The following is a 25,661-nucleotide window of genomic DNA, read 5'->3' as shown; positions in this document are numbered from 1 at the left end:
GCGGTGGCGGCGGCAGCGGCGGCGCTACGCTGACTGAGCTGGGCTGGGCTGGGCCGCGGCGGCGGCGACAACTGAGGCGCTTGCAGAGGCCAGTGAGGGGCTAACTGGGTGGCCGGCTGGCCGGTGTGGCCCGGAGCAGCCTCTTCGCGCGGCCTGGCACTCCCCAGGCGGCGGCGGGCCGCGGCACTCAGCCTGGAGTGAGCTGCGGTGGGCACACCCCGGCGCGGCGGGGACCGCAGACAGGTTAGAGTGGGGGGGGGCAGGGGCAGGGGCGGGCGCGGGAGCAGCCCCGGGCCGGAGAGAGCCCGGACCAGGCCATCTCCAACCATGTCCGACGAGGCGTCGGCCACCATTTCGTACGAGAAGTTTCTAACCCCCGAGGAACCCTTTCCGCTTCTGGGACCCCCTCGCGGGGTGGGTACCTGTCCGAGCGAGGAGCCGGGCTGTCTGGACATCAGCGACTTTGGCTGCCAGCTGTCCTCTTGCCATCGCACGGACCCGCTCCACCGCTTCCACACCAACAGGTACGAACCGCCGCTGAGGGTAGGGGCGGATTGCCCTCACCCCTACCTCAAGCTGGAGAACGCCGGGTGGCCTCTGGGCCTGACTTCCCGCCTCGGATCCCTACTCCCCCACTTTTCATGAACTAGCACGCGTTCCCTGTCTTCTTCACTCTCCCCCTCCCTATTTTCACTTCTGCATTCCGGTTTTCCTTTTGGTCGGCATTTCTCTCCCACTTTTCCCCATTCATCTTATGACTATAGCGGCTCCTCTCTTCCCCCTCCCGCCCATCTGTATTCTTTGAATCCCAACCCCACCCCTTGATTTTGAGATGCTTCCCCATTTCCATCCACCCGCAAAAGTTTAACCCTTTCCATTTCTGCTACGCTGTAAAGTGGATTTCAGATGGCTCAAAATCAATCCTTAGATCTTTAGAAAGGTGGCACTTTTTTTATTTTGCTATCATTAATATGCAATCACATGAGCTACATTGTGGTTACTAGATTCCCCCCATTATCAGGTCCCCACCATATACCCCATTACAGTCACTGTCCATCAGCATAGTAAGATGCTATAGAGTCACTACTTGTCTTCTCTTTGCAATACTGCCTCCCCCGTGCCCCCACCTAAATTATGTGTGCTGATCGTAATGCCCCTTATTCCCCTTATCCCTCCCTTCCCACCTACCCTCTCTAGTCCCTTTCCCTTTGGTAACTGTTAGTCCATTCTTGGGTTCTGTGAGTCTGCTGCTGTTTTGTTGAAAGGTGGCACTTTTAAAGCTAGAATCTTCCTTTTACCAGTTTTTAAACAATTTCACAGCCCTATTTCCACTTCCACCCTTCCCCTCCCATTTTTTAGTGAAGCTGTAGGAAACTAGATGGTTCTTCTTTTTTTCCTCTCCTTTATGAACTCTTTGCCTTAGCGCTTCAGGCCTTGCCAACATATATAAGCTTAAATCTGGAAGGTTCCTTCATGGTGCATATGTCTTGGTTTGCTCTCCCAGTGGATGGATGGAGCCAGGCTTAGGATGGGATTGCTTAAACAAATTTATGCAGATGGTACATCCCCTGACTGGTTTTATTGGAAGGTAGAGTGTTCTGGAAAATTCTCTCATTAATCATATAAGTGTTATACCAAATATGGGGCATTTGAAGATATTTTACACATAGCCCTGAACCTTTAACATAGATGGTTATTACACCCATACACACACATAAAAAGGCTTGGGGGCATGTGAGGAATAAGGGAGGAGGAAAAGGTTTCAGCTATGGAAAATACTGGAGTCTAGTTCTGATTTGTGATCCAGTTTACAATATGAGCATGAACCAATCCTTACTGATTTTAATGTATGTTGCATGTCTCCTCCCCCCTCCTCGTAAATCAGTTTCCAGATTTACCGAGCTTTTACTGGGTACGAGGAAGGTATAAAGTGTGATTGTTACCTGAAAAAAAAAAAGTTACAGTCTGGAAGCAAAGTGTTAATAGTTAAACAATCATACAGAACATCAGTATAACACATTTGAAAAGGAAGTGGTAGTAAATTTCTTACAACTATTCCAAATCCTCACTGCAAAAATAAGAAAACAGAGGCCTAGAGGAAAGACTGAGTTCAAGGTCATAAAACTGGAGTTAGGCAAAGCCAGAGTTACTTCTTTAGAGCTAGTGGTGAAACTTGGATCAGAACTAATGACTCCAGTGTTATAAATGGTTGTTACAGTTTCTTAGACTAACTCACAGAAACCTCTATGGCCCATGGTGTGACTATATCATGAATGTAACATATTTATGAAATCCAGTGTGCTTCAGATTGTTTACTTTGGAAAATGATATAAAAAGAATCCTTTTGCAAATATTTGATATTTAAGTTTTACATCACTGGAGCAACTCATACACAGGAAAGTTAAATATTTCAGAATTAGCTGACTCTGATGAGGGAAAGGGAATGGGGAGAGGGGCTGATGAGAGTAAGCACTGCCAAAACAGGTGGGGTGATGTGGAGTGAAGCAAGGAGAATAATACATTTTTTAAAGCTTGTTTTCTCTATCCCCTCCTCCCCATTTTTATCTTGGGGTTTTCTACCCCTTTTCTTAGAGATTGTGGTAAGGTAAAGGTTGTTTTCCAGAATGGGGCAGTGAAGTAAGAAGGGAAGGTTTCCTGTTCACCCTGTTTTTCCAAGTCACACATTATTTTTACTAGTTACTACCTGCATTTTAAAATCTCTCTCTCCCTAAGTGTCCATCAGTATATGAATGGATAAAGATGTGGTACATGTACACAATGGAATATTATTCAGCCATAAGAAGAAAACAAATCCTACCATTTGCAACAACATGGATGGAGCTAGAGGGTATTATGCTCAGTGAAATAAGCCAGGTGGAGAAAGACAAGTACCAAATGATTTCACTCATCTGTGGAGTATAAGAACAAAGAAAAAAAAAAACCGAAGGAGCAAAACAGCAGCAGACTCACAGAACCCAAGAATGGACTAACAGTTACCAAAAGGAAAGGGACCAGAGAGGATGGGTGGGAAGGGAGGGATAAGGGGGTAGAAAAAGAAAGGGGGCATTATGATTAGCATGCATAATGTGTGTGGGGGCACGGGGAAGGCTGTACAGCACGGAGAGGACAGGTAGTGATTCTACAGTATCTTACTATGCTGATGGACAGTGACTGCAATGAGTTATGTGGGGGGAACTTGGTGATAGGGGGAGTCTAGTAAACATAATGTTCCTCATGTAATTGTAGATTAATGATACCAAAAAAAAACCTCCCTCTCCTACCCTACTTTTCAGGAGACATGGAATAACAGTAGGAGGTCTAATGTATCTTGCTCTGTACCCTTTTCAGCAGAGATTAGGGGAAGCCGAATTAGCAAACTATAGCAGATGATGTTTCTGCCCTAGTTACCTTTCTTTTTAAATCTTTTCTCCTGGAACTTTCTGCCTTCTTACCTCTCCTCAGGATGCCATTTGAGAGGACCATATGCTTCCAGTCATTTCTTTACAGGGAGAAGCAAACCACTAAGTCATGTATGTGGGCAAAGTTTAGTTTAGAGAGTTCTTTTTTATTTTGGAATTGTATGTTTTTTTTTCCTTCACATCATGTTATTGATCAATTCAAGCAACAGTCCAAAAATCATATTTGAGTAGTTGAGTGCTGACATTATGCTTTGGATTTAGTCATTACCAAACAAATTTCATTGAAAGTAGAAGGTTTGTCAGTTGTTAAGATACTTGATTTACCTTTATTTTGCTTCCTCCTTGTTACCTAATAAGAAAACTGTGGAGATTCTTTAAGTAATGACATTGATAAGGGCTTTTATGATGATGCAGTTTTGTTCCTGCTCATTTACTGGACTTATGGCTATATTTTCAATCATCATTAACCAAGATATATATATACCAAATTGCTTCACAGGATTAGGCTGATTTAACGCTCCAACCAGCAGTTGGTAAATGTACCTTGTTTTTATCTACACTGCCTTTAAATAACAATAAAAATAATATTTGCAAGTAAGAAGATGCTATAATTTAAAAAATCTCTACTCATATGAAGCACTATTTTGCTGTTTAGTAAATGATTTGTTTCAAGTATGAATCCAGTTTCCTTGCCACCATTAATTTAAAAAAAAAAAGAGCAAAGGCCTTTTAGAATACCCAGAACCCTGTAACTCTGTTAAAAAGTCATGGATCTGGAAAATGTGAGAAAGATACTGATTTTGCCCTAAAGTAAGAGTACAAAATCAAGCATATTTCTGACTTCCTTGTCAGTGATCTAATCATTACATTATTTAACACAACATAGTTTTTTTTTAAAGGAAGGTTATTATTACTCATGGAGAGAAACACGTTTCTGCCAAATTTTTGCAAGCTGAAAAGAAATTTTCGTTAAAAACAATTATCTAACAGCTTTTCCTGGCACATAGCACAGTACTTGTCACATAGAAGATGCTGACTAAGTATTTGTTGAGTGGGTGAATGAATAAACGTTAAAAAAAAAGTCATGTGCAATTTGAAGACACAAGAGAAAGAATTTGCCCAGGACACAATGTAGATATGGTTTAGTATATTTGGGACAGAATTTGTGACTCCATTCACAACTTTTATATTGCCTTAATGCATGACTTGGGCAATTTAGTTAATTTTACTAGGTCTGTTGATTTTTTAAAAATGAGGAGGCTGCCAACTTAGCAAGTTGATGAAACTAGGCAATATTACAAAGTATTCTAGGATTCTTAGGTGAATTTTAGATTTTTAGATAAAAGTTTGTTGACATCTACTTTTATATTTACTGAACATTATATGATGATTTAGAGTGTGTGTGCCTGTGTGTGTGTTTCAGTGCTTTAAAGTACTCTATCTTTAGCTCAAAGAAAAAGGTGCCATAAAATTGTCAGGTTGCCCAAATTTTGTAAATCAAGAACTTTGGAATTAAGGTTAGCCATACAAAATAAGAGGGGAAATTAAAAAATGAAATAAGAAAAAACTGGATTTGATAAAGGATGAGAAGCAACCTAATAATAGGTAAGTAACAGGCTTTTTTTCAGGAAGTCATTTCAGTAAGTACCTTATTAGTATCGGATATACTAAATCATTATCTTAAGGATTAATTTCCTAGGCTCCTGCCAAAGCAATGAAGATTATCTCCTTAACAGTATAAATTAGTGGAAATTTACTAAAGAAAACAGATTTGTAGATTTCATGACAAAAAACGAAAAAATATATAACCTTGTAACAAATAATACAAATGCTTTAATATCATTAATGCTAAAGAAGTCTTAGAAAATCAATAAGGAAAATATTGAAACATAGGAAAACTCTATATAAAGTAGCTAATAAATATTTAAAATTTTGTTCTTGCCAGTAATCAAAGAATTAAAAGTTGATATAAAAATGTTTCTCCCCTATCAGGTAAAAATTTTTTAAATGATAATTCCAGTGCTGTTAAGGTTGTAATGAAATGAGCACTTTTAATATACTGCTTTGAGGAGTATGAATTGGTGCAGCCTTTCAGAAAGGTATTTGACTAAGTATACCATGACCCTTAGAAGAGTTCATATTCTTTTGACTGGGTACTCTCCTTTCAAGTAATCCATATTGAGAGTTTCTATATTTGGATAAATAATTATAAATAAAATTATAAATAAAATAAGATTAAACAGCAGCAGGTCATCTCAGTATTATTTGTAATGCAAAAAAAAATTGGAAACAGCCTAGGTACCTATTATTGATGGAAAAAGGTTAAATAAATTGCACATTTAACCAATGGATTATTATATAGGTATGAAATTGTTTTCAGCTGATATATTTGGGGAAATCTTCAATATATGTCACATGGTAAAAAAGGATACAAAACTACATATATTCAGAATGCTGATTCTGTAAAAAATGCATGTAGTAAAAAATCAAAATATTGTGGATTAGTTATCACTGGGGAATGGAATTATTTCTTAAGTCACTTTAGTCTTCTAGTCATTGTCTTCTTTATCATTCCTTTCTTATTCCAGCATCTTTGCAATGATCCTTTATAACATTGATGTGTAAAAGTTATTTAAATATAAGACAACCGTTTTTGAACTTCTACCTGTGTACTTCATTGGTGCTTTTCTCTGCCTGGCAATGGCTACCCTGTTCCTTTAATAAAAGTAATAGCTGCCAGATATTGAGCACTTTTTATGTCTACTAAGTTCTTTGTACACATTCTCATGTAATCTTTACAATAACTGCATTTTAATGGTGAGGACACAAGCTTGGAGAGGGTGTGTTTTGCTTAAGATCAAACAGCAAGCAAGTGACAGAGCAAGAATATGAACTCAGTCTGACTCCAGAGCTTACTAATAACCACTATGCTGTATGTTTTGTTTATGGAAGAAGGTTTTACTTTATTCCTCATTGAAATACATTTTTCTTTTACAGTATTATAAAAATTTTTAGATACAAAAATAGAATAGTGAAATGAACCCCATATACCCAGCTCCAACAGTTATTCACATATTTTATCTATATTCCTACTCATTCCTCAACTCCTTCCTTATTTTGAGACAAATTCCAGACATATTCATAACTATTTTAATATACAAGCTTAAAAGATGGCTCTTTTGAAAATAATCACACTACCATTATCATACCTAAAAATACACTCACATTCCTCATAAATGTCATAAATGTATCCTCGTAATATTTTTAAATTGTGTGGATTCTCTAATTCCTATTGTGATTTCTTTTGTGTTGTGTTTTTTAAGGTGGAACTTAACTTCTTGCGGAACAAGTGTTGCCAGCTCAGAGTGCAGTGAGGAGCTGTTTTCATCAGTTTCTGTTGGAGATCAAGATGATTGCTATTCCCTGTTAGATGATCAAGACTTTACTTCTTTTGATTTATTCCCTGAAGGGAGTGTCTGCAGTGATGTCTCTTCTTCTATTAGCACATACTGGGATTGGTCAGATAGCGAGTTTGAATGGCAGGTAGGTTTATTTTTTTTATTTTTAATTTCTTATAGTCATCATTACCCTGTAAGTGGAAGTATGAATTTCACTTTTTATATTTTCATCTCTATCACAAAGTAAATTTCTCCAGTGTTTATCCAGTCCTCGAAATTCTCTAACAACATCAAGAATTCGATGTAATATGTATCCTTTATTTTTACTAATGTACCTTTTAGGCTTCTGATGCTATAGGTAACCTTTTGTAGATTTTTATGTAGTTTAGTACATAAACAATGTTCCCATTATTATATATCATCAGTACTTTTCTGTGCATGAATCCAAGCAAATTTACACTTCCTACATTATAACAAATAGCCTTTGTGCCCTTCCAGGCACAATATCCTTACATCAGTTCTTGTGCCAGTACCAAATTGTCTTGATTACTGTGGCTTTGTAGTAGAGCTTGAAGTTGGGGAGATCCCCCCCACTTTATTCTTCCTTCTCAGGATTGCTTTAGCTATTCGGGGTCTTTGGTGTTTCCATATGAATTTTTGAACTATTTGTTCCAGTTCATTGAAGAAAGCTGTTGGTAATTTGATAGGGATTGCATCGAATCTATATATTGCTTTGGGCAGGATGGCCATTTTGACGGTATTAATTCTTCCTAGCCAAGAGCATAGGATGAGTTTCCATTTGTTAGTGACCTCTTTAATTTCTCTTAAGAGTGTCTTATAGTTTTCAGGGTATAGGTCTTTCACTTCCTTGGTTAGGTTTATTCCTAGGTATTTTATTCTTTTTGATGCCATTGTGAATGGAATTGTTTTCCTGATTTCTCTTTCTATTAGTTTATTGTTAGTGTATAGGAAAGCCACAGATTTCTGTGTGTTAATTTTGTATCCTGCAACTTTGCTGAATTCCGATATTAGCTCTAGTAGTTTCAGAGTGGAGTCTTCAGGGTTTTTTATGTACAATATCATGTCATCTGCAAATAGTGACAGTTTAACTTCTTCTTTACCAATCTGGATTCCTTGTATTTCTTTGTTTTGTCTAATTGCCGTGGCTAGGACAATATCCTTACATCAGGATCACATTATATATCTAAGATCACAAACCACTATTATCATAAATACACAATTTTTTGTTCTATCAGAAATATAATATAATTTCATTTTGTATTCTCATCATATGTAGAGATGTTTTTCTCCTGGTAATGTTTTTTCTTGTGGCACATAAACCATGTAAAATGGCTTCGTGGCAAGTTGTTTGGAAATGCTGCCTTGTAATGAGTGCATTCTATCAGAAAACACCCATCATGTTATTGCAACATCTGTTTTCTGACTGTAAAAGACAGTAACATTTGAAGAAGCTTTCTTTACATACAGCAAATGTTATATTCAACAGATGCTTGAGTGCCTACTATGTTTGAAAGCCATCTAAATACCTGAAGTTGTATTCCAAAAGAGAAACAATTTTTTATTTTATTTCAAAAAACTTTTTATTAAAATATTAAATAATACAGAATGGCTTCAATTAAAAATAAGCCTCCAAGTCCCACCTGACTGGTTACTACTGTTAAGAACTTGTAGAGTTGCAAGTATGTTTGCACAGCGTTATTTTAAAGACACACACCAATGGTATCATACTTCAGTTTGGCCCTTTGCTTTTTGTTTTGAATAATATATCTCATTCTTTTTGATAGCTGTATCATAATTTGTTAATCAGTTCCCTGATAATGGATATTTAGATTGGTTTCATTTTTTTTGTTACAAATACACTGCACTGAAAATAAAGAATTTTAAAGAAGAAAAATAATCTACAACCTTTCTGTTTTTATATTTTTTATATACTTAAAATGCTTCTGTTTTATATGTAGTTGTAAATATGATTTGGATAAAAACTGAAAACTTCTGTAACTTAAAAATTGAGATAAAATTATTGTTTAAATAATTTAAAAGTGTATAATTCAGTGACTTTTATTATATTCACAATGTTGTGCTGCCATGATCACTAATTCCAGGATATTTCCATCATTCCAAAATGAAACCTATACCTGTGAGCCCCAGTACCTTCCTGCTCCCATCACCTAGTAACAACTAATTTACTTTCTCTATGGTTTTGCTTTTCTGGACATATAAATGTTCTCATTTAATATGTGTCCTTTTCTGTCTGGCTTCTTTCACTAAGCATAATGTTTTCAAGGTTGAACCATGTTGTAGTATGTAACAGTACTTCATTTCTCTTAGCTCAGGCTGCTATAATACCATAGACTGGTTGGTTTAAATGTCATTTATTTCTCATATTTCAGGAGGCTGAAAGTCTAAGATCAGAATGCCATCATGATAAGGTTTTGGTAGGGCCCTCTCTGGTTTGTAGGCAGCTTCCTTTTATCTTCACATTGAAGTGGGAGAGCGAGAGAGAACAAACTGTGGTCTTCATCCCTTTATAAAGTGACTAACCCTGTCATAGATGTACTACCTTTATGACCTTATGTCAGTGAAATTACCTCCCAAAGCCCCACCCTCAGATATCATGCTTTGGAGATTAGGGCTTGGAGATAAGGATTTGAGGGAGGACACAAACACTCAATCCATAACAATTCCTTTCCAAGGCTGAATATTCCATTATATGGATATATCACATTTTGTTTACCCATTAATCATCTGATAGGTGGCTTCACCTTTAGGGCTGTAATGAATAATGCTGCTATGAACATGCAAGTACAAGTTTTCATATGGATGTGTATTTCTAATTCTCTTCAGTACATACTTAGGAGTGGAATCTCCAAGTTATGTGATAACTTTATGTTTAACTTATTGAGGAACTGCCAAAATGTTTTCCAAAGTGGCTATACCATTTACATTCCCACCAGCAATATATGAAAGTTCCAATTTCTCCATATCCTTCACAACACTTGATATTGTCTCTTTTTTATTATAGCCATCCTGCTGCATGTAAAGTGGTTTTGATTTGCATTTGTTAACAACTAATGATGCTGAACATCTTTTCATATGCTTATTGGTCATTTGTACATCTTCTTTGGAAAAATGTCTTCAAATCCTGTGCCCATTTTTAAATTGTGTTATTTGTCTCATTGTTGAATTGGTAAGTTTTTTACATTATGGCTATGAGACCCTTATTATATACAAATTTGCAAAAAAATGTTTCCCATTCGGTAGTTTGTCTTTTCACTTGGTAGTGTCCTTTGACACACAAAAGTTTTTAATTGTTAGTGAAGTCCATTTTATTTTTCTTTGAATGCTATATTTACAATATCATATTTTTAAAAATCATTGCTTAATCTAAGGTCATGCAGATTTTCATCCATTTTCTTCTCAGCGTTTTAGAGTTTTCTTTACATTTAGAGCTTTGATCATTTTGAGTTATTTTTGTATGTGGTATAACATAGGGTTCAAATTCATTATTTTGCATATAGATACCCAGTTGTTCTGGCACCATTTGTTGAAAAGACTATATTCTTTCTTGATCAAGTGATCTTCATACCCTTATGGAAATGAATTGGTCATAGATGTATATAGTTTTAGTTCTGGACTCTTAGTTCTATTGCATTGATATTATATGTCTATCCTTATGCCAGTACCACACTGTTTTAATTACTCTGGCTTCTAGTAATGTTTGAAATCAGGAAGTGTGAGTTCTCCCACTCTGTTCTTCTTTATCAAGATTGTTTTAGCTACTTGGGGGTCCCTTTTGCAATTCCATATGAATTTTAGGATCAGGCTGTCCATTTATGCAAAAAGGGCAGTTGGAATTTTAACAGGGAATAGATTGAATCTGTAGATCCATTTGACGCATATTGCCATCTTAACAGTACTTGTATTAAATATGCCAGCCCATGAATATAGAATGGAGTGTATTTAAGTATCTTTAATATCTTTAAATGATGTTTTCTAGCTTTCAGTGTCCAAGTTTTGTATTTCCTTGGTTCAGTTTATTCCTAAATATTTTATTCTTTTGTTAGTGTTGTAAATGGAGTTGTTTTCTTAATGTCATTTTTGGATTGTTCATTGCTAGTGTATAGAAATACAAGTGATCTTTGTATATTGATTTTATATCCTGCCACTAAATTCATTTGTTAGTTTATTTTCTTCTGTGTGGATTCTTTAGGGTTTTCTGTGTTTAAGATTATGTCACCTGTGAATAGAGATAGTTTTCCTACTCATGTTCCAATCTGGGTAGCTTTTTTTGCCTCTTCCTTAATTGTCTTGGCTAGATCTCCAGTACAGTGTTGAATAGAAATGGCGAAAGCAGGCATCCTTGTCTTTTTCCTGATCGCAGTGGAGATGCTTTCAGGCTCTCACCATTAAGAGTAATGTTAGCTGTAGGTTTGCCATAAATGCCTTTTATCATATTGAGGAACTTTCCCTCGATTCCTGGTTTGTTCAGAGTTTTTATCTGAAAGGGTATTAAATTCTGTCAAAATGCTTTTTCTGTATCTATTGAGATGATCATGCAGGTTCTTTCCTTCGTTCTGTTAGTATGATATACTATACTGATAGATTTTTGTTTATTGGCCCACCCTTGCATTTCTGGAATAAATCCTCATTGGTCATGATAGATTATCCTTTTAATATGCTCCTGCATTTGGTTTGCTAGGATTTTGTTGAGGATCTTTTTGCATCTGTATTAATAAGGGGTATTATTTGTCTGTAGTTTTCTTTCTTTGCAGTGTTTTTGTGTCATTTTGGCTTCATAGAATGCGTTATGAAGTGTTCCCTTTTCTTCTGGATAAAATACTGTAATAATATTTTCTCATTTAACATACAAACTTTTTCATGATTTTCATGACTCTTTCAGTGACTACATAATATTCCTGGTACTAGATGTGCCAGAACTTGTGAAACCATTCCCCTGTTTCCATCTGTTTCAATTTTTTTCTATTATAGATTAACACAGCAGTGAGCATCTTTGTGTGGGTAATTTTTTTTCTTCAGTGCTTCATTTTTTGAAGTTCGCACATTGTATTTAAAAGCAGAACTACAAGGATTTTTAATAAAATGTGATGAGATGGAGTCCTGATAATTCTAAGGAAAGTTTTTTCTGCTTATTTCATGTGATTTGGAGTTGTTATCATCAATAGTGTTGCAAAGTGGCAGCCTTTTAAAAAGTCTTGATTGCTGACTTTTTCACTCATTTCGTGAGTAGTTAAGAATGGAAAACTACCCCAACCATTCACTGTTAATGTACATCACTGACTACAACATTGAAACAAAAATAAGGCCTGCTTTAGTAATGTGTTTTCTCACTTCTGAAATTAGAATGTGTGTGCTTTGTTACCATGGATATTTGCTGTTTAAATATGCTGAAAGCTTTAAAATGCTCTCTTGTCTTTGTGGAACCTCTTAATGATGAGCAGTAAGTCATCCAAGAAGGTAATTACAAATTATGTATTAGGATTAATATATAGTAAAAATCATTGACTATTACAATCCCTAAGTAGAATTCGTGCCTCATATCGAAATTACCGAGTATCATAATTCTTCCAAGTGGTAAAGATACCTCAAGACAAATGCTGGACATAGAAGCCACAGGGCATAAATCTGCAAAGAAGTAAAAAGCTAACCTTTTCAAACAATATTGCTTCTCTCTCACTTACCAACTTTACATTTCCCTGTATGGCCCCGGAAGATGACTGGTTAGCCAGAGACGGTTAAGATTCCTCAAGGGAGGAACAACCTAAGACAGGCACAGTCCCAGGGGGGCCATCAGGTGAGAAATTGGGGATCAACAGAGGTTAGGCTTAGAACCTCACCCCCCCTGTTTTGAGAGAAATCTTCTGCATCCGTGGATGTTTTGTTGCCCTTGTCTAGCTTGGATTAATACTTAGTCTATAGGCACACACCTGATCATCTACATTTGCCCTCTTACAGCACTGAACTATGTTTTCTACCTTTATCTTGCATCTACCTACCACTTCAGCATTTTATTAAAAATAATAATAAGGGAGAAATGTGGGATTCACATATAAATCAAGTATAAAAATCAAACGAATAATCATAATTGACCAGATTGTTTATAGTTCATGATGCGTGATCAAAACCGAAAGTTTCTGTGATGACTGCCCTTGCACTGTTCACCATGTAAGAACTTACTCACTATGTAAGAACTTGTTCACCATGTAAGAACTTGTTCGTTATGCTTCAGAAGATTGGAGACTGTTGAGAATTAGCCTTGGGGTTGATTAATGATTGTGCATTGAGTCCCCATACAGAATTTTATTGTTGTTAACAACCATATGATCAATAAATATGAGAGATGCCCTCTCAAAAAAAAGAACATTAAAAAAAAATCATTGACTATAATTTAAAATTTGTATTACCTTTTTTGTGATTAAAAACCACATTTGTTTAAATCCTTCTTTTTAACAAATGTTTCAGTTACTACTAAAGTAAATATAGACTATTCATAGATTCTTTGAGATGAGAAATACTAAGTACCTGAAAAGGCAGGATGTTAACTTCAGAATGAAATAGCATCTTAGCATTTTAAGTAGCATCAAAGCATTTTGCTTTGCTGATAGTTTTCATTGTTTGCAGTCCTTTTATTATGAAATATATATTTGACTAGTCTTAAAGGTTGAGAAATTATTTTGCTGTTGAGTTGGAAAGCATAGAAAATTAAAGAGTAAGTAATTCAGCTGTCACACTTGAAACCTAGAGGTGCAGTTTGAAATTACACACCAGCTGTTACAGAAATGAGCTTACTCATAAAATTTTACTGCATAGTGCAGAAAATACAGCAGAGATTTGATTTAATTCTCCCTACTTGTCACAATTACTGGTTATAATATAAATATACCAAATATTATCTCTGAAAAATAGGGAATGAGAGTTATTAAACATTTTTATCTTGAAATATATTATCAGTTATAAAATGAAAAATTGCCAGTCTAATATAGGAACCCATACAATTGATTCTGATGTACATCTGCAGCTCTAATCCTATATCTCCAGTTGACTACTTGACATTTCCACTTGGATGACCTTATTATTTAATGCTAAGCTATTATTGGATGCTGAGTCCTTGATCAGTAATGCAACTTATAATTACAGTATTTCCATGGTAAAAAACTATACTGCTTTGTGACACATTTTACGGTGCAGTGAAAATGACTATTGGCATTTCAAAGGACACTTGTACTTCTTTCATTATCACTACAAACTACATATTCCAGATTGCACTTGTCTCATTCCAAACTACCTGCAAGACAAGATGGCCTGGCATGGTCAAAAGCACAGGACTTGTGTCCAACTTTGGATACTGCCATAACCAACTGTATGACCCTCCATGGGCATTGTTTTACCTTATTTTTAAAATGAAAATTTTAGACTGTAAGATAGTTAATGTTACTTCAGGTCCCTTGCTGTAAAAATTGAGGTCTCTAAGTGCATCACCCTTGATAGGTTGTATGACTGAAATGCTGCCAGTTTTCTTTTGGTCTCAACATGTGGTCATCTGACTATTATCCTTATCCATTCAGTTATCAAACAGTCTTATAAATTGTGTTTCATTCAAATATTTCCCTATCTGTTGCCATTTTTCTTCCCATTTTTGCTTATGTCAGTCCATGCCTAGATCAAAGAAGAGCATGCTGTCTAATTCCAATCTTTCCTCACTCTATTTATCTCCATACTGCTTTTTAATTCATCGTTCCTCAAGACCAGTTTCATCAAGTTCCTTCTATGTAGAAAATGTTATTGGCCTACTTCTACGTATTATATATTCACATTTATCTGTTGAGCTTTCAGACATCTACACTGATTAACCTCGTCCTGTGTCTTTTTGTTCATTATGGTTTTATTAAATTGTTCTGCTTACCTGAATGCGTTTTCCTTTTCCCCATTTTGTCATTCTGAGAGACCGCCTTGTGAAGCATTACCTAGCCACTTTAGCAACATGTGGCATTCTCTAAGGGTCTATGCTATCTTTTTTAAGGTTACAAAACCATGGCAAGAGATGGAAAAAGGAAAATGCATCTATTTATTGATTGTCATCTATATACCCGTCATATTACCTCATTTAAACCTCTCAAACCTTTGAGATGGATGGCACTAACCATAACTTACTGATGACTCTGAGGCTCAAAGAAGTAAACTAACCTCCACAAGGTCACATGGTTAGTGAGCAGTGGAGCTGAGATTTGAATTCTGTTTGGGGTCTTTCTAGTTCCACCTGAAAAAAAATGGCCAGAAAATCATTAATTGCCTTTTTCTTTTACAACCCCAACAAGCACATACACAGAATTAAAGGCATAAAGTTAAGTGCTTAACATATAGTCTAACACCTAGAAATTTTCACTAAAGATTTAGATGAAAAATTTTCTTAAGTTTTGAGAGTTTCTTTCTCTACCTAACTTATCAAAGGAGCTTGAAGTAGGGGAGGTCTTTCATCTGATAAGGACTGTTTCATTTTGTTTTAGGAACCCTAGGAAGATCTTTAATGTAGTAATACTGTCTTTCAAAAGGGAAAAAAGAAAAACACATTTTCTTGACATTAAAGGCTGAAAAAGAGATGGCCTTCATGTGTACATTCAGCAATCATCCTTTCATGTCAGCAACTAGATAACATGAGGGCTAAGAGTGAATAATCCAAGCAGTGTTAGCTAATGTGATTTTTTTTTTTTGTGAGGGCATCTCTCATATTTATTGATCAAATAGTTGTTAACAACAATAAATTTCTGTATAGGGGGGTCAATACTCAATGCACAATCATTAATCCACCCCAAGCCTAATTTTCGTCAGCCTCCAATCTTCTGATGCATAACGAACAAATTCTTACATGGAGTACAAATTCTTACATAGTGAATAAGTTACATGGTGAACAGTGCAAGGGCAGTCATCACAGAAGCTTTCAGTTTTGTTCATGCATTATGAACTATAAACAGTTCAAATATGAATATTCATTTGATTTTTAAACTTGATTTATATGTGGATACCACATTTCTCTATTATTATTATTTTTAATAAAATGCTGAAGTGGTAGGTAGATATGAGGTAAAGGTAGAAAACAGAGTTTAGTGTTGTAAGAGGGCAAATGTAGATGATCAGGTGTGTGCCTGTAGACTATGTGTTAATCCGAGCTAGACGAGGGCAATAAACATCCATGTATGCAGAAGATTTCTCTCAGAACATGAGGGGGGAGGTTCTAAGCCTCACCTCTGCTGCTCCCCATTTTCTCACCAGATGGCCCCCTGCGACTGTGCCTGTCTTAGGTTGTTCCTCCCTTGAGGAATCTTACCCATCTCTGGCTAACCAGTCATCTTCCAGGGCCATACAGGGAAATGTTAAGTTGGTAAGTGAGAGAGAAGCCTTATTGTTTGAAAAGGTTAGCTTTTTACTTCTTTGCATATTTATGCCCTGTGGCTTCTATGCCCAGCATTTGTCTTGAGGTGTCTTTACCACTTGGAAGAATTATGATACTCGGTAAATTCGACATGTGGCACGAGTTCTATTTAAAGGTTGTGATTAGGTAGGAAGAAGAAAAGCTATAGGAGTAGCAGGCAGAAGAAAACATGGGAAGATTGATTATTTCTTTGACATATCTTCTTGTAGAGTAACTTCAGCATGGATAGGTTTTAAACTACTAATTAAATTGTGCACACACATTAACATAATAGGAATATAGTTACCTAATCAAAGCATACCTGTAATTACCAGCCATCTCCAGTGAAACCAAGAAAACCAGTTAGGCACCTTAGGCATTTGTGAAAACTTATCTATGATATGGTGGATATTGTCCAGCTGAACTTAAACAGTCTGAGAGAATTCAGATAAATTTGAACAACCCATTCCTGGGGACTGTTCATATCCCATATGTTCTTTTAACAATAAATAGTCTGTGGTTGTAAGATTTTGGAGTGCTACAATTTGCACTTCTCCTAATTCTTGGTTGAGTTCCAACAGTATAGATCCAGTCAAATTTCTTGTTTTACTGTATGCACAGGCCAGCTTAGATACCTCCTTCTTCATTCCCACGGCAAGTCCAGGAGCTGGTGGGATGAGTGCATCTACAGCTGTAGCAGTGCGTGGATCTTTGTTGGGGTTTTTTGATGATCATCTTCTGCCATGAGTCTTCCAGAGAGTGCTGATGTTGGAAGTTCTCTTTCATATTGTACCTTAGTTCATTTTCGGGGTAGCCCAATTAGGCTTTGATTCTCTGTATAAACACAAACAGACCCTTTGCCTACACTTTTATGCCCTTTATACCCTTATGTAGAACTCATTGGAGGTTAGCACACAGGAACCGCCTTTTTTTTTTTTGGTATCACTAATCTACACTTACATGATGAATATCATGCTTACTAGGCTCTCCCCTATACCAGGTACCCCCTATAAACCCCTTTACAGTCACTGTCCATCAGCATAGCAAAATGTTGTAGAATCACTACTTGCCTTCCCTGTGTTGTACAGCCCTTCCCTTTCTCCCACCCCCCCATGCATGATAATCTTAATACCCCCCTACTTCTCCCCCCCCTTATCCCTCCCTACCCACCCATCCTCCCCAGTCCCTTTCCCTTTGGTTCCTGTTAGTCCATTCTTGAGTTCTGTGATTCCGCTGCTGTTTTGTTCCTTTAGTTTTTCCTTTGTTCTTATATTCCACAGATGAGTGAAATCATTTGGTATTTCTCTTTCTCCGCTTGGCTTGTTTCACTGAGCATAATACCCTCCAGCTCCATCCATGTTGCTGCAAATGGTTGGATTTGCCCTTTTCTTATGGCTGAGTAGTATTCCATTGTGTATATGTACCACTTCTTCTTTATCCATTCATCTATCGATGGACATTTAGGTTGCTTCCAATTCTTGGCTATTGTAAATAGTGCTGCGATAAACATAGGGGTACATTGGTCTTTCTCATACTTGATTGCTGCATTCTTAGGGTAAATTCCTAGGAGTGCAATTCCTGGGTCAAATGGTATGTCTGTTTTGAGCATTTTGATGTACCTCCATACTGCTTTCCACAATGGTTGAACAAGTTTACATTCCCACCAGCAGTGTAGGAGGGTTCCCCTTTCTCCACAGCCTTGCCAACATTTGTTGTTGTTTGTCTTTTGGATGGCAGCCATCCTTACTGGTGTGAGGTGATACCTCATTGTAGTTTTAATTTGCATTTCTCTGATAATTAGCGATGTGGAGCATCTTTTCATGTGTCTGTTGGCCATCTGTATTTCTTTTTTGGAGAACTGTCTGTTCAGTTCCTTTGCCCATTTTTTAATTGGGTTATTTGTTTTTTGTTTGTTGAGGCGTGTGAGCTCTTTATATATTCTGGACGTTAAGCCTTTATCGGATGTGTCATTTTCAAATATATTCTCCCATACTGTAGGGTTCCTTTTTGTTCTATTGATGGTGTCTTTTGCTGTACAGAAGCTTTTCAGCTTAATATAGTCCCACTTGTTCATTTTTGCTGTTGTTTTCCTTGCCCGGGTAGATATGTTCAAGAAGAGGTCACTCATGTTTATGTCTAAGAGGTTTGTGCCTATGTTTTCTTCCAAGAGTTTAATGGTTTCGTGACTTACATTCAGGTCTTTGATCCATTTTGAGTTTACTTTTGTATATGGGGTTAGACAATGGTCCAGTTTCATTCTCCTACATGTAGCTGTCCAGTTTTGCCAGCACCATCTGTTGAAGAGACTGTCATTTCGCCATTGTATGTCCATGGCTCCTTTATCAAATATTAATTGACCATATATGTCTGGGTTAATGTCTGGATTCTCTAGTCTGTTCCATTGGTCTGTGGCTCTGTTCTTGTGCCAGTACCAAATTGTCTTGATTACTATGGCTTTATAATAGAGCTTGAAGTTGGGGAGTGAGATCCGCCCTACTTTATTCTTCTTTCTCAGGATTGCTTTGGCTATTCGGGGTCTTTGGTGGTTCCATATGAATTTTTGAATTATTTGTTCCAGTTCATTGAAGAATGTTGCTGGTAGTTTCATAGGGATTGCATCAAATCTGTATATTGCTTTGGGCAGGATGGCCATTTTGACGATATTAGTTCTTCCTAGCCATGAGCATGGGATGCGTTTCCATCTGTTAGTGTCCCCTTTAATTTCTTTTAAGAGTGACTTGTAGTTTTCAGAATATAAGTCTTTCACTTCTTTGGTTAGGTTTATTCCTAGGTATTTTATTTTTTTTGATGCAATTGTGAATGGAGTTGTTTTCCTGATTTCTCTTTCTGTTGGTTCATTATTGGTATATAGGAAAGCCACAGATTTCTGTGTGTTGATTTTGTATCCTGCAACTTTGCTGTATTCCGATATCAGTTCTAGTAGTTCTGGGGTGGAGTCTTTAGGGTTTTTTATGTACAGTATCATGTCATCTGCAAATAGTGACAGTTTAACTTCTTCTTTGCCAATCTGGATTCCTTGTATTTTTTTGTTTTGTCTGATTGCCGTGGCTAGGACCTCCAGTACTATGTTAAATAACAGTGGGGAGAGTGGGCATCCCTGTCTAGTTCCCGATCTCAGAGGAAATGCTTTCAGCTTCTCGCTGTTCAATATAATGTTGGCTGTGGGTTTATCATAGATGGCCTTTATTATGTTGAGGTACTTGCCCTCTATTCCCATTTTGCTGAGAGTTTTTATCATGAATGGATGTTGAACTTTGTCAAATGCTTTTTCAGCATCTATGGAGATGATCATGTGGTTTTTGTCTTTCTTTTTGTTGATGTGGTGGAGGATATTGATGGACTTTCGAATGTTGTGCCATCCTTGCATCCCTGGGCTGAATCCCACTTGGTCATGGTGTACGATGGTTTTGATGTATTTTTGAATTCAGTTTGCTAAAATTTTGTTGAGTATTTTTGCGTCTACGTTCATCAGGGATAGTGGTCTGTAGTTTTCTTTTTTGGTGGGGTCTTTGCCTGGTTTTGGTATTAGGGTGATGTTAGCTTCATAGAATGAGTTTGGGAGTATCCCCTCCTCTTCTTTTTCTTGGAAAACTTTAAGGAGAATGGTTATTATGTCTTCCCTGTATGTCTGATAAAATTCTGAGGTAAATCCATCTGGCCCGGGGGTTTTGTTCTTTGGTAGTTTTTTGATTACCGCTTCAATTTCTTTGCTGGTAATTGGTCTGTTTAGATTTTCTGTTTCTTTTTGGGTCAGTCTTGGAAGGTTGTATTTTTCTAGGAAGTTGTCCATTTCTCCTAGGTTTCCCGGCTTGTTAGCATATAGGTTTTCATAGTAGTCTCTAATAATTCTTTGTATTTCTTTGGGGTCCGTCGTGATTTTTCCTTTCTCGTTTCTGATACTGTTGATTTGTGTTGACTCTCATTTCCTCTTAATAAGTCTGGCTAGAGGCTTATCTATTTTGTTTATTTTCTCGAAGAACCAGCTCTTGGTTTCATTGATTTTTGCTATTGTTTTATTCTTCTCAATTTTATTTATTTCTTCTCTGATCTTTATTATGTCCCTCCTTCAGCTGACCTTAGGCCTCATTTGTTCTTCTTTTTCCAATTTCGATAATTGTGACAGTAGACCATTCATTTGGGATTGCTCTTCCTTTTTTAAATATGCTTGGATTGCTATATACTTTCCTCTTAAGACTGCTTTTGCTGTGTCCCACAGAAGTTGGGGCTTAGTGTTGTTGTTGTCATTTGTTTCCATATATTGCTGGATCTCCATTTTGATTTGGTCATTGATCCATTGATTATTTAGGAGCATGTTGTTTAGCTTCCATGTGTTTGTGAGCCTCTTTGCTTTCTTTGTAGAGTTTATTTCTCGTTTTATGCCTTTGTGGTCTGAAAAGTTGGTTGGTAGGGTTTCAATCTTTTGAAATTTACTGAGGCTCTTTTTGTGTCCTAGTATGTGGTCTATTCTGGAGAATGTGCCATGTGCACTTGAGAAGAATGTGTATCCTGTTGCTTTTGGATGTAGGGTTCTGTAGATGTCTATTAGGTCCATCTGTTCTAGTGTGTTGTTCACTGCCTCTGTGTCCTTACTTATTTTCTGTCTGGTGGATCTGTCCTTTGGAGTGAGTGGTGTGTTGAAGTCTCCTAGAATGAATGCATTGCATTCTATTTCCTCCTTTAGTTCTGTTAATATTTGTTTCAGGTATGTTGGTGCTCCTGTATTGGGTGCATATATATTTATAATGGTTATATCCTCTTGATGGACTGAGCCCTTTATCATTATGTAATGTCCTTCTTTGTCTTTTGTTACTTTCTTTATTTTGAAGTCTGTTTTGTCTGATACCAGAATTGCCACACCTGCTTTCTTCTCTCTGTTGCTTGCTTGAAATATCTTTTTCCAACCCTTGACTTTAAGTGTGTGCGTGTCTTTGGGTTTGAGGTGAGTCTCTTGTAAGCAGCATATGGATGGATCTTGCTTTTTTATCCATTCTATTACTCTGTGTCTTTTGATTGGTGCATTCAGTCCATTTACATTTAGGGTGATTATTGAAAGGTATGAATTTATTGCCATTGCAGGCTTTAAGTTTGTGGTTACCAAAGGTTTAGGGTTAGCTTCTTTACTATCTTACTGTCTCACTTAACTCGCTTGTTGAGCTATTATAAACACAGTCTGATGATTCTTTATTTCTCTCCCTTCTTATTCCTCCTCCTCCCTTCTTCATATGTTGGGTGTTTTGTTCTGTGCTCTTTTTAGGAGTGCTCCCATCTAGAGCAGTCCCTGTAGGATGCCCTGAACAGATGGTTTGTGGGAGGCAAATTCCCTCAACTTTTGCTTGTCTGGGAATTGTTTAATCCCTCCTTCATATTTAAATGATATTCCTGATGGATACAGTAGTCTTGGTTCGAGGCCCTTCTGTTTCATTGCATTAAGTATATCATGCCATTCTCTTCTGGCCTGTAGGGTTTCTGTTGAGAAGTCTGATGATAGCCTGATGGGTTTTCCTTTGTAGGTAACCTTTTTTTTCTCTCTGGCTGCCTTTAATACTTTGTCCTTGTCTTTGATCTTTGCCATTTTAATTATTATGTGTCTTGGTGTTGACCTCCTTGGATCTCTTGTCATGGGAGTTCTGTGTGCCTCTGTGGTCTGAGAGGCCATTTCTTCCCCTAGTTTGGGGAAGTTTTCAGCAATTATTTCTTCAAAGACATTTTCTATCCCCTTTTCTCTCTGTACTTCTTCTGGTATACCTATAATTCGTATATTGTTCCTTTTCGTTTGGTCACTCAGCTCTCTTAAAATTCTTTCATTCCTGGAGATCCTTTTATCTCTCTCTGCATCAGCCTCTCTGCATTCTTGTTCTCTGTTTTCTAGTCCATTAATGGTCTCTTGCATCTCGTCCATTCTGTTTTGAAGTCCTTCCAGAGCTTGTTTTATTACTGAATTCTCCTTCCTTAGTTCTTGCATATTTCTCTGCAAGTCCATCAGCATGGTTATGACTTTTGTTTTGAATTCTTTTTCAGGAAGACTGGCTAAATCTATCTCCCCAGGTTCCTTCTCAGGGGAAGATGTACCAGATGCTGAAGCTGTCTGGGTTAGTCTTGTCTGGATCATATTTTTTTGCCTTTTCATGTTGACAGGTGCTATTGACTGTCAGCTGGGAAAGCCAAAATTTTCACTTGCTACTGGCCTTTCTTTACTGGGACAACTGTGACCCCTAGTGGCTTGTGTAGGGTAATTGCGTGTAGACTGGGTCTTTGTGTCTTGCCTGGCCGGAAGGGAGGAATTTCCCTTTCTGTGGGCGTTTTGCCTTAGGCTGCTTCTCTGCTTTCGCAGCGCCCGCAGGAGTAATGGATGGGGGGGCTTTTTGGCTGTTTACCTCTGTGAGGGGTCTCAGAGCTGTTGCCCGGGGAGTTAGTGCGCCCAGTTTTCCCTGTAATTTCCAGCTGCTGGCCTATGACCTGTGTTGTGTCCGTCAAGCTGTTAAGTCCCTGTCCCTTTAAGACTTTCAAAAAGCCCCCGCTTTTCTTTGTCACAGGGGCATCAGCTTCGGCACCCGCTCAGAGGTCTTGTTGCCCTTTTCCCCCAGTATCCAGGGCCCTCTGCCCACGCACTGTCTGTGCTCTGGTGGGGGTGGCTGGGGCTGGGTGTTCAGCAGTCCTGGGCTCCGTCTCCCTCCCGCTCTGCCTATTCTTCTCCCACCGGGAGCTGGGTGGAGGGGCATTCGGGTCCCGCCGGGCCGGGGCTTGTATCTTACCCCTTTCACCAGTCGCTGGGTTCTCGCTGGTGTAGCTGCAGTCTGGCCACTGTCCTGCATCTTCTGGTCTCTCTTTTAGGGCTAGTTGTGTTTGTTGTATTTTCAAAAGTATATATGTTTTTGGGAGGAGATTCCCACTGTCCTACTCACGCCGCCATGTTGGCTCCGCCCCTCTCTAGCTAATGTGATTTTAAAGGAATTCATACAAATTGTTGGAAGTCACTTACGCTCTTCATTTCACCAATGACTGTCAAAGTGGAATTGTGGTTTTTAAGGGTAGTAGCTAACTCAGACACTTTCATTCTAAATTTCATGGTCACCTTGCACAGTGGTCAGCCCCATTTTTGTGGCTTCACTTATCTCTTCTAGGTGACTGACTCCCCAGTGCCTGCCCCCTTGTAGCTCTTTTAAGCTCTGTTCCTGCAGCTTCTACTCACTGGTAGATATTATCATTGATGACCTCTCATTTAAAACCTAGCATTTGTTGTAAGCTATGTTGTATTTTTGGTGTTTGAGTTAGTTGTATTATCTTCCCAAGTAGAGTATAAAGTTCTTGTGTAATGACTGTGACTTACACTCCTTGGAACCCCCTGTACCAATTACGGTGCCTGTGGATACAGTAGGAGGCCAAATACTTGTGACTGCAATAGTCTTCATGGCTAAAGTAACTTCTCTGGTAACTTCAAAAGCCCAGTAATCATCCAGAGTTCAGATACAATTTGCAAAGCTTGAAGAACCAAACAACAGCAAAAAGGTGCTGTTTTTTACCTTGTAAGAATGAAATCATTATCTTTGAAAATTGTTGTATACTCCTTGTAGAAGAAAATATTTTACCTTTTGTTGAGTGACTAATTTATTTAAAATTAAATCCATTCTGACTTTTGGAAGTGATGGCTATGTTTATTACCTTGATTGTGATAATGGTTTCATGGGTATATGCATATGTCTAAAGTTATAAAATTGTATAATTAAATATGTACAGTTCTTTGTGTATCAGTTATAACTCAGTAAAGCTATTAAAAATTAAAGTCCATTTTAACTGGTTTTTAATAGGCAGTATAAAATTATAGCATGTATTTTTGCTGTTCCTCTTTAAACTGATTTGGTTTTCTGTGTATTAAGCTTGCTTGCATTTCTCTCATCTAAATGTTGTCTCGTACCATTTTTATTATAACTTTTTTAATACTTCTGGTCTTTAAAGTGTTTTGCTTTACATAAATAGCGTATTTTAAATTATTTTAATTGTCTCGATGATGTTAATACAGACTTGAGGACAAGGGCCATTTGTCTTTATACTGGTAGTATGTTGGGCAGAGAGCCAGGTAGTGGCAGATCACTCAGGTCTCCTGAGATAAGCACTGGCTCCTTATAATGCTATGTGAGAGCCCTAGCCCACATTCATATTGCGAATTAAAAACCTTAATGACCATAGGCTCTTAAGTTAGCATTTTAACAAGTCTTGAGTATGATTTTAAGCCTTTGGAAAATCTCACTCATCAAGTAAGTGACTATATTACAAAGAAAATGTTGATGCTGCTGCTTTCTCTAAGGTAGAAATGGATCCGAATTAATGTCTTCTGATTCTGTACTTGTAAAAATTATAAAGTAATTTTTAATCAATATGAAATGTGTTGTAGTATTTAAAATTATTTTTTTAAAGTAATTTACTATTTCCTTCTTATTTTTATAGTTACCAGGCAGTGACATTGCCAGTGGGAGTGATGTGCTTTCTGATGTCATACCTAGTATTCCAAGTTCACCTTGCCTGCTAACTAAAAAGAAAAACAAACACCAGAATTTAGATGAACTTCCTTGGAGTGCAATGACAAATGATGAGCAGGTAGAGATCTTGGCATTCTTAATTAAAAGCATATATGTAGAGAATTTCTGAAGGTCAGTTTATTGGCTATTTAAATCTACTGCATAAATGTGGATTGCTTAGTAAATCTGTATTTAAGCTTTAACTGTTTTGCAGGGAACAAATATATTACATGCTTCTGATATTTAAAACACACTATAAATGACACTAAGAGATCAGAGGTTTTGGTATTGATCATGTTTATTATAATTTTTCATTACATAGGTAGAATATATTGAGTATCTGAGTCGTAAAGTCAGTACTGAGATGGGTCTTCGGGAGCAACTTGATATTATTAAAATAATTGATCCTTCTGCTCAAATCTCTCCTACAGACAGTGAGTTTATTATTGAACTTAACTGTCTCACAGATGAAAAACTGAAGCAGGTATGTAATCATATGTGAATACATAGATATTTAAGGTCAAAATCACTGCTGTGAAATATAGTATTAGAAAAAATTATGGTAATATTTGAGAACATGTGGTTTTAAGAGGTTTATGAGGATCTGACCTGGCAGTGTCTTTCTGGGATTGTGTGGATCTAGGAGTTGCTCTTTAGTTGTGTAGGTTTTGAACCTTAATTTTACCACTAAAGTGGTGGTTACACTGAAGTATAGATTTATTTGAACTCAACTTAAAAAAGACCAGTTGATTGATTGACAAATCAAATACTGATTATTGAGAGCTGTACTTGAGTGAATATCTAAGCTAAGGAACTTGAGTAGTCTTATGGAGTTATTGAGCCTAAGTAGAGTAAAACAATGAAT

The 25,661-nt window shown here is 37.2% G+C and overlaps 1 protein-coding gene across 1 annotated transcript in view; it reads left to right on the top strand.

Annotated features, from left to right (window-relative positions):
• The first annotated feature begins 249 nt into the window (after positions 1–249).
• The window catches only part of FAM199X (family with sequence similarity 199, X-linked), a 35,491-nt gene continuing 10,079 nt past the window's right edge, over positions 250–25,661 (top strand). The window contains exons 1-4 of the mRNA XM_036924995.2: positions 250–524; positions 6,743–6,962; positions 24,726–24,875; positions 25,119–25,280. Of these exons, the coding sequence (XP_036780890.1) occupies positions 328–524; positions 6,743–6,962; positions 24,726–24,875; positions 25,119–25,280 (729 nt within the window). The 5' untranslated portion in view covers positions 250–327. The remainder of the gene's footprint in view (positions 525–6,742; positions 6,963–24,725; positions 24,876–25,118; positions 25,281–25,661) is intronic.

The sequence above is a fragment of the Manis pentadactyla genome, chromosome X, assembly GCF_030020395.1.
Source record: "Manis pentadactyla isolate mManPen7 chromosome X, mManPen7.hap1, whole genome shotgun sequence".
Lineage (NCBI taxonomy): Eukaryota > Metazoa > Chordata > Mammalia > Pholidota > Manidae > Manis > Manis pentadactyla.
This window is presented reverse-complemented; position numbering and strand designations above follow the sequence as displayed.